The following is an 8,887-nucleotide window of genomic DNA, read 5'->3' as shown; positions in this document are numbered from 1 at the left end:
CAACAGCTCAACCTGGAGCTGGGCTGCCGTGAGTCACCGGCGACGGCGTAGGCTGCAGCCCCTGTGGCAGTGGGTTGCCATGGGCTGCCGTGTGTAGCCAGCAGCCAGCGTGAGCGGCCAGCAGCCACCGTGAGCGGCTGTCCAGAAGCCGGCAACTGATCTGCCTCGCCCGGGAAGAGCGCAGTGATGGTGCCAACTTGGGTCAGTGAAGCGACGTCCTCCACACTAGACTGAAGAACAAAAGGACAGCAGCTTGTCTGTTCCCCTTCCCCCAATTCCCCAATAAAATTTTTTTTTAAATATTTAAAAAAAAATAAATAAAGCACATTCCATTTTATGTTAAATTATATTGCTCTTATGTGCAAATTTTAAATTTTACAGCTTCCGATGTGCCTACATTTTTAATCGTTTCAAGAAATGCCTGGTCTGAAGAATGAAACAATAATTTCTTCCTTAACTTCTGGCACAGGGTCTGATTCTGTTGAAAAGAGGAATGTCCTTTATCCTCCTCATAAGACCTGTCAAGAGTCGTGATTAATATGCTTCATATAAACACTTTTAGCAGTTCTGTCACATGATTGCACCATTTATTTAGCGTAGGGCTTTTTTCCTCCCCAAATCAATAGACTTATCCTTAGTTGTGAATTTAGTCTTTTGACAGGTGTATTTTTAGTCTTTCACAGAGATTCATATTGGTGAGCAGTATTTCTCCATTTCCCCTCCACTGCATTTATTCCCAGTGATGTTTAAATTTTAAAGCTGGGTTTGTTCTAAATGTCTAGTGCTAATATACTGCCATTTTGCGAGAATATGGGAGCTGAGACCATCCTCATCTGATGAGTGAGCTGCTTGTCCTAGCTATCTGTAGGCCTAAGTGCTGTGCAAGCTCCCTGTGGAAAATGAGGACATTTCTCCTATTTTGGGGTCTGTCTCTTCAGGCTTTGTTGTCAGTTCAATAATGGAATGCCTGAGCACGCTATTGATTTCTCAAATGAAGTTGGGTTTTTTTTGTTTGTTTGTTTTTTTGCAGAGTTATCTCATATATTTTTCAGAGTTAAAAAGTCAGTGCCATACAACCCATGTTTATGGAATGGAAGACTTAATATTCTTTTTTTTTTTTTTTTTAAGACTTAATATTCTTAAGATGCCAGTACTCCCCAAATTGATCTGCAGATTCAGGGCAATCCCCATCAAAATCCCAGCTGCCTTGTTGCAGAAATTGACAAGCTGATTCTAAAATTCGTATGGAAATGCAAGGAGCCCAGAATAGCCAAAACAATCTTGAAAAAGAAGAGCAAAGTTGGAGGACTCACACTTTGTGATTTCAAAACTCACCACAAAGCTACAATAATCAAGATGGTGTGGTACCGGCTTAAAGATAGACATAGATTGATGAAACAAAATTGAGAGTCCAGAAATAAACCTTACCATTTATGCTCAATTGATTTTTCAACAAGTGTGCCAAAACAATTCAATGAGGAAAGTGCGGTCTTTTCAACAAATGATGCTGGGACAACTGGATAGCCACAAAGAAAAGCATGAATTTGGAGCCCTACCTAACACCAGAATCAGAATTAACTCAAAATAGATCGAAGGCCTAAGTGTAAGAGCTAAACCATAAAACTCTTGGAAGGAACCATGACCTTGGATTAAGCAATGATTTCTTAGATGTGACATCTAAACTATAGACTAAAAAGAAAAACAGCAGATAAATTGGCCGTCATCAAAATTAAAAACTTTTATACTTCAGAAATCTTTTCTAAAACGGTCAAGAATCCAGGTGGCTTGCTGTTGCGTCTAGATGCAGCCTCACTGTGACTTGAGCCTGTCTGTCCACTCCACTCGCCTTACGTGGGCTACACTGTTTGTCCTTCTTCCTGTGGAGGGCGGCCACAGCTGCCACTTTCCTCTCCGTGCCTCTGTGTGCATCCCTCTGCCTTGAATACCCTCCCTTGATTCCCTGCCAGGTCTGGCTTTCATCTTTAAAACTTACTCCCTCCAGATTGCCTCGTGGTTTCCCCCTTTTGGCTCTTCACTTCTCAGCACATGCATGCTCAGTTCGGATCACGTTCCTTGTTGTGCAGTAGTTCTTCCATCGTTTGGGCAGTGCCTGGTGGTGCACGTGAGACCGGCCCCGGTCTCTTGGGACATCCCCTGATGAGGGCACATGGTGTGAAGGAAGGCGTGTCCAAGCGGGAGGCGGAATTCCCTCCCACGCTCCGCTCTGGCTTCAGCAAGCTCTGCATCTGGAGCAGATCACTTCTTCTCATCGTGGTGTTCCTTCCACTACGGAATGAGCTGGATGGGGCTTCCCAGCGATGGTGAGAGGCAGGTGTTAGCCTGCCTGGCTCACCTGTGCACTCCGTGCACGTTTTTCTCCCCTCGTTTCCTTCACGTCTGCCAGGATTTCCAGCGCCAGCACTGGCGGCTGCTTTCCACTCTCAGCTCAGGGCTTCTGCTATCATCTGGTAAACACAGTTGAGCGTGTGTCGGCAGCCCGGGTTCCACTGGTGGTCCTTGCCCTTAAGATGCTAAAGGCTAGACTTTCCCACTTGTGGACTCAACCTCATTCTCAGCTGACCAAGTGGACGATCCACCCTAAGGCTGAGGCACTTAGATTCAGGGCCATGGGCCCTCCTGGGACTGAGAGGGTCAGGAAGTGACTGTTGTTCAGTACCTGTCATGTACTAGGTGTTCACACACGTTATCTTACTCAAGCCTTACTGTACCACCCTTACTGGGTATCGTTTTCCTATTTTCCAAGGGGGAAACTGAGGCAGGGAGCTTAAGTAACTTGACTAAAGTAAGAGGGAGAACATTGCTCCTTTTTCTGCTTGAAAGCCCTCCCTTTTCCAACGTGACATGTTCCCTTTTCCAGGGTGGCTTTCGCCACGTCAGAGCTTCTTGCCATTATCAGGGACTTAAGGCTCATAATTAAGTAAAACCTTGTATCTTCCAAATGGCTCATTCTTTGGGCCAGTTCAGGGATACTGGTTTTTTATATTTCCTGCTCAAGCCTGGTAGGTGACATATATGAGTTCCTGGATTTGAATTTTTTTTTTTTTTAAGATTTTTATTGGGGAATTGGGGGATGGGAACAGCGCTGGGAAATTGGGGAAGAGGAACAGACAAGTTGCTGTTGTTTTTGTTCTTCAGTCTAGTTGTGAAGGACGTTGTTTCACTGGCCCAAGTTGGCACCATCATTGCGCTCTTCCCGGGCGAGGCAGATCAGTCGCCAGCTTCTGGACGGCCGCTCACTGCAGCTGCTGGCCGCTCACGCTGGCTGCTGGCTACACACGGTAGCCCATGGCAACCCACTGCTACAGGGGCTGCAGCCTACGCCGTCACCGGCGACTCACGGCAGCCCAGCTCCAGGTTGAGCTGTTGTTCAGCATCTTAGCTGTAGAGGGCAGTGTCACTGGCCCTCATATGTGGGATCCGAACCGGGGCCCTCTGGCGTCCCAAGCCAGTTCTTAACCATCGCGCCACTCGGCCGGCCCTGGATTTGAATTTTTGTCCTTTTTTTCATGTGAGAAGGGGAATTTTCTCTAATTAAAAAAAAAATTAAGGGCATGAGTTTCCTCTGTGTGCTGCTTTTTAGAAATCTGGACTCTGGACAGGATTAAAACCAACTTCTTGACCATTTCTAGGATCCACAGCTTCGCCAGAGCACAGCCTACAGCCTTCATCAGCCTCAGGGAAATAAAGAACACGGGACGGAGCGCAGCGGCAGCCTGTACAAGAAAAGCGACGGGTACGTGCATGGCGCTGCTGGTTTCCACGTGCTTCCTTGTCTCCTGCGTGCACAATTTCTGAACTCTCGTTTATTTCCCCCTGTTTATCTGTAAGGATCCGGAAAGTATGGCAGAAGAGGAAATGTTCAGTCAAGAATGGCTTTCTGACCATATCCCACGGCACTGTAAGTATTCTGTGCTAATTCATGGTCTCGGCTGCGGTGAGCTGAGCGAAGAACGAATGGAGTGACAGGACACAGTGGTCCTGTGTGCGTGTGGTGTTAGGATGCATTTTAAAGACGGTCCCCTGTTGAGAACAGCTTGTTTGGGTTCCTCCTCCATTTGGTACACCTGCACCGCTTTATGCTTTTCCAGCGGGGGACAGCCTCGTTATCTCTCATTATCCAGCAGAGTCAGGAATAACTGATGAGCTTGGGGTCCTTATTCAGAAGCCTGTGACTTCTCCAAACGAAAACACGGCAAACCGCCCCCCAGCTGCCTTTGTCTCTGGAAATGGAACGTTGCACTTGGGAAGGTTTCTACTTTTCCATTAAGGGAAAAGCATTTACATGGTCAGGACCCTGGGAATCAGAAACCCCAGAGGAGAGAGGTTTCGGTAATTTCAGCTTAGACATGTAACACGCTGCGCCCAACCTGAATCCGGTCCTTTGTCTGGCATCCTGCGTATCACCACCCATGCAGGAAACGGAGCCCTGTACACTGAGCCATTAACACCCAGTCAGAATAAAAATGATTTCCTAATTGCGCTCTCGGACACCAGGGACTGTGACCACAGTCCCAAACACAGCCCTTCACACCACGGTGCTCTTCTCCACCGCAGCATTAGGTGTGACTGGCCCTGGTGACAAAATGTCTAAAGGCTGAGTTGGTTGCTCTTTTGTTGCTGTGAACACTGGTGATGGCTCACGCTTCTGCTCCGCAAGCAGGAGGCCTGCTACTGTGTGCATGTTAGTTTGGCAGCCTCGGTCCTGTGAGTGGGCGTAATGAGGGCAGCCCCTCCCCTCCCCTCCCCTGTTCCCGCCAGTTGTCCTGGGAGTGCAGATGGGCTCTTCGGACCCCTCTAGAAACATCATGGCTCAGAGTGGCTTCGAGAGAAGCAGCCCTTGTCAGTACTTAGGAGTAAGGAGACGGAATAAAAGCCCATTGAAGGATGGCCCTGCAGCAGGGCTTGTGTCCCACTGGGGCCTTTGTTTTCACTGAGCCTGCCCTGGGGCGGAGACAGTACAGCCAGCATATGTCAAGTGTTGTCTGTAGGGCTCTCTTAGGAACCCTGGCCTAGGTGGTTGAATGTGTCTCTTGCCGAGGCAAATCAAGGTCATTTCTCTTTTCTAACATCCGGCCTCATTGTTCTCATGTAGATCACCACGCCGCTCTGGGGCCATGCAGTTTGGACCCTGGCCTCATGTTCTTTCCATATAGACATACACCCCAGTGTGTGGGTTTGCATGCTGTAGGCTAAGGGAAGCACATTCATTGAGTCACCGCTCCTGTAAAATTAAGACTGTTAGACTGGGTGATGGGTTCCCTCCCGCTCTAAACACCTGTGATTCTGTGGTTTACTTTCAAATTGTTTTCCACTCGGTTGTTTATTTTAACGCAGGTTAACTGCCTCAATGTAGAAAACGTCATAAAATAGGACTGAGTTTCATTTCGGGCTTGTTTACAACTCTAAAATCATTTGGTGTATTTGCTTTATTAAAGTGTTCCGCTAGACCCAGAGCCTCAGCTTAAGCCAAAGTGTGGTTCTCCCTCCCTCCCGAGAAATGAGAACAGGCCTCGTCACCCTCTGCCAACGCCATAAACTTTGGTTCGTGTCACTTCCATTGCTTGAGCTTCCTCGCAGAAGACACAGTGGCTTAGCTTGCTTTCCCTTTTGGTGGGTTGCCCCAGTTTGGAGCAGATAGTACACTTCACTAGCATGCAGACCGCTCAGCTTGTCACACCCCTCACAGATTTAATGTGTGCTTTGTGTTCGGGGACTCTGCATTCTCTAGATGCCTCGTCCTGCCCCCCCAGGCACCCGCCTCCCAGCCTGGGCCAGCAGCAAGCAGCTCGGGCCTCTGCTCGGCCAGGACAGCGCGTGGCTCCCTCAGTGCACATCACTCCTTTCCCCTCAGTCCCTGTGTGCTGTGCTCGCTCTGGAAGGCAGGGCCTGGCACCCTGGGCCCCTGCATCCAGAGCGTTGGCGGTGGTGATGTGAGTTAACCTCTGCCGAGAATAGGCGTTGAGAGATGCCTTTTTGTTCATTTTGTTTGAATTCGGTTCCTGTGTGGCTTACCTGTTTAGTCAGCATCTCCCAGCGTGTGCTGATTTACTGTCAAGGGGAAAAAGAGCAATTTTTCAAAGACTTAACCTAGTATATGGGAAACTCAGAGCAGCATCTGGCACTCAGCTGAGAATCGGGTCTTTATGTTGTAGAAGCACAGCGTGTATTTTGCACTGTTAGGAAAACCATTCTCTTCCCAGGAAGCTGGCAGCCTTTGGGAAATGAAATTGCCGTGTTCTGTGTCCTCGCAGAGGGACAGGGGTAACACTCGGGATGAATGCAATGAAAACCCAAGTTGGTTTCCCCCATTAGCCAAGGCTAATTGTGTTTTCTGGCACTGGGAAGAGAAGTGGTCCTTGGGACAAAATAACTAATTAGCTGTCATCTTTGCCAAATTCATAGCATGGCCACACAGCCAAAGACTGGGACTATGTTAAGCTGGGAGAAATGTCTGCTGGTTCTTATACAATCTAAAGCTTTAAAAGTGATTATCAATCATGCAGAAAAAAGACTACAAACTTCCTTTCCAAGGCCTACCAAATTGGGGGAAAAATAGAATTACGTGATTAAAATGAGAGCATCACTAATAATCCTTGCCACCACGACAAACAGGAAATCTGTAGGGTCTGTTTCCACTCCTTCCTGAGTTTCCTACTAAACCGGGGTTCTCAGCTTGGCGCTCTAGGAATGCTGGTATCTGAGGAATTAAATAGACCTGTTTTGTAGGTGAATTAAATGATAATACCGTTTTTCTGTATTTCCCAAAGTGCATGCTGCCCCTCAACAAAGACTCAGCGGACCCCAGTAGTTTGGAAGTAGGCCAAGAATGTCACCTAAGTGCACATGGATAGTTGTGTGGCCACGGGAGGTAACAGAATAGACACAGACTCAATATGGGCCAAACACCTGTATTGAAGTGCTGGGCTATGTCCGTGGTGTGGGTTTGTAGTTGGCACTGTAGAAATAACATCATTTGGTGTATTGGTTCCCAGACAAGCCATGTATTCTACTGGTAAAGATCCAAAATTGGATTGATGGTGCTTTCGCTTGGCATTGATGGCGTTTGCAAGATTAGGGAGAACTTGGAGTCTTCCTAACCTGGTTTCTGGTGAGCCAGGGATTCTGATAGGCACCCACAGACCATGCAGACTGTCCAGTGAGTCCATTTGCAAGATGAAGTCAACATAGCCATGAGCCAGAAGCGTCTAGTACGACCCTGTGTATCCACCTTCTGCTTATCCAAACTTGCTGTTATTAAACCCAGATTGTTCGCACTGCAAGGATTGGTCCTGTTTTAGCAGAGAGGACCCCTGTCCCCCCCAGCTCTGTGAGCGTTTACTGGGGAAAGGTCTGTGAATGCTTGATGGTGTCCTGGTCTGTCCCGGCGGAGATGCCTGTGTGTGTATATCTCGATTAATCCCAAATCCAGGCTTTTATAAGTTCTCGAGGCAGCTAGTAGCCACGGAAGGGTGAACGAGAATGACTGAAGTTCACGGCTTTTTATGTGATGTTCCCGTTAGCAGCTGGGTAGCCCATTCATATTTGGAGATTCCGCCAAGATTTATGAGAGTCATTTTGCCATTCATAATTTTTTTCTGAAACTATATTCTTACCCTCTGCCTTCTGCTTTAGGAGACTAAATATGATATTTTTTGAAATGTTACAAGCCATTTTTGACACATTCTTAACAAAAATGTATTGTGATCTCTCGTTACCATTGTGTGGGGGCGTTGGGGGATACATATGTGAATAAGGTTGCTTTTGTTGAGATTTAAGTGACAGATGGATGGCATTTAGGATTATGAATCTGTTATCTGTCATCACTTCAAGAAGCAGGGAAAATTTTTTTCTCTGTCATTTTTGTGCTGTGAGATTACTTTTCCTGTAAATGAGTGTTTACAATCAGAAAAATACTTGTAAGATCTGAGATTTGAGATGGGTGCCCGCCACCCAGCCAACACTCTGTGTCAGTAGGAATCAGGACCAAATGTCTCGGGCTTCAGCCATGGAGAATTTTGATCTCAAGGAGCCCACTGCCATTGGCCTTAGAGCCAGCATCTGTTGTCCCCCTGTCTGGCTGGGTGTGTGGGCCGTTGAGCATCCCTTACATGGAGGGGCAGTTGCCCTGTGTGGTGATGAGATTCAAGGACATGCTGTGATATGCCTTTGTCGTGCGTTGCCACATAAAATCTGCCTTCTGAAAGCTATCTTTGCAAACTAGTGGAAACCCTGTTCTTGCTCGATTTTAATGAGGAATGATACTATATGATTTTCCATTCCTTCCCACCCATCTCCATTTTTTGTATTTGAACAGGCTAATCGGCCTCCTGCAAAGCTCAACCTACTAACCTGCCAAGTGAAGACGAACCCTGAGGAGAAAAAGTGTTTTGACCTTATTTCACGTAAGTTTATTTCTCAGACGCCGTGCCACAGAGAAATTATTTTAAACCATCTTCTAGGGCATCGGTCCCCTTTCACACCGTGCTTTTTAAAGCATTGGTTTTCGAAGACGAATGCCTTTATTTCAGGTGACATTCCTTCTCTTCCCACTCGTGGTTGTTGGTCTGCTGGTCTCTCCAGATTAGGACTTGACTTGGAGTCGCTTCTACTCTTCTCACGGCTCTGTAAGCCAGATAGGTCGTCTCGGCTCTCGGCCTCAGCGCTCCTATTTGTAAACATACATCAGCCCTCAAGCCTAAAATCTCTTTATTTAATTACGTATAAAAAAGGACGGTTCTGTTGTCAAGCTTCCATGATTTGAGTATTGTTAGAAATGCTGCAAACTACAAGGATTGGTCTCCAGCAGGGCCCTTGAAGCTTTCATTTTGGAAATTGGTGTGTGTTCCCCACCACAGAATTAGTCTTT

At 47.1% G+C, this 8,887-nt stretch overlaps 1 protein-coding gene across 10 annotated transcripts in view; it reads left to right on the top strand.

Annotated features, from left to right (window-relative positions):
* ASAP2 (ArfGAP with SH3 domain, ankyrin repeat and PH domain 2) overlaps positions 1-8,887 on the top strand; it is a 147,981-nt gene that overhangs the window by 102,739 nt on the left and 36,355 nt on the right. For all 10 annotated transcript variants that reach the window (XM_019650028.1, XM_019650026.1, XM_019650022.1 and 7 more), the window contains 3 exons: positions 3,651-3,754; positions 3,850-3,919; positions 8,336-8,423. In XM_019650028.1, coding sequence (XP_019505573.1) covers positions 3,651-3,754; positions 3,850-3,919; positions 8,336-8,423 — 262 coding nt within the window. The remainder of the gene's footprint in view (positions 1-3,650; positions 3,755-3,849; positions 3,920-8,335; positions 8,424-8,887) is intronic.

The sequence above is a fragment of the Hipposideros armiger genome, unplaced genomic scaffold (assembly GCF_001890085.2).
Source record: "Hipposideros armiger isolate ML-2016 unplaced genomic scaffold, ASM189008v1 scaffold_137, whole genome shotgun sequence".
Lineage (NCBI taxonomy): Eukaryota > Metazoa > Chordata > Mammalia > Chiroptera > Hipposideridae > Hipposideros > Hipposideros armiger.
This window is presented reverse-complemented; position numbering and strand designations above follow the sequence as displayed.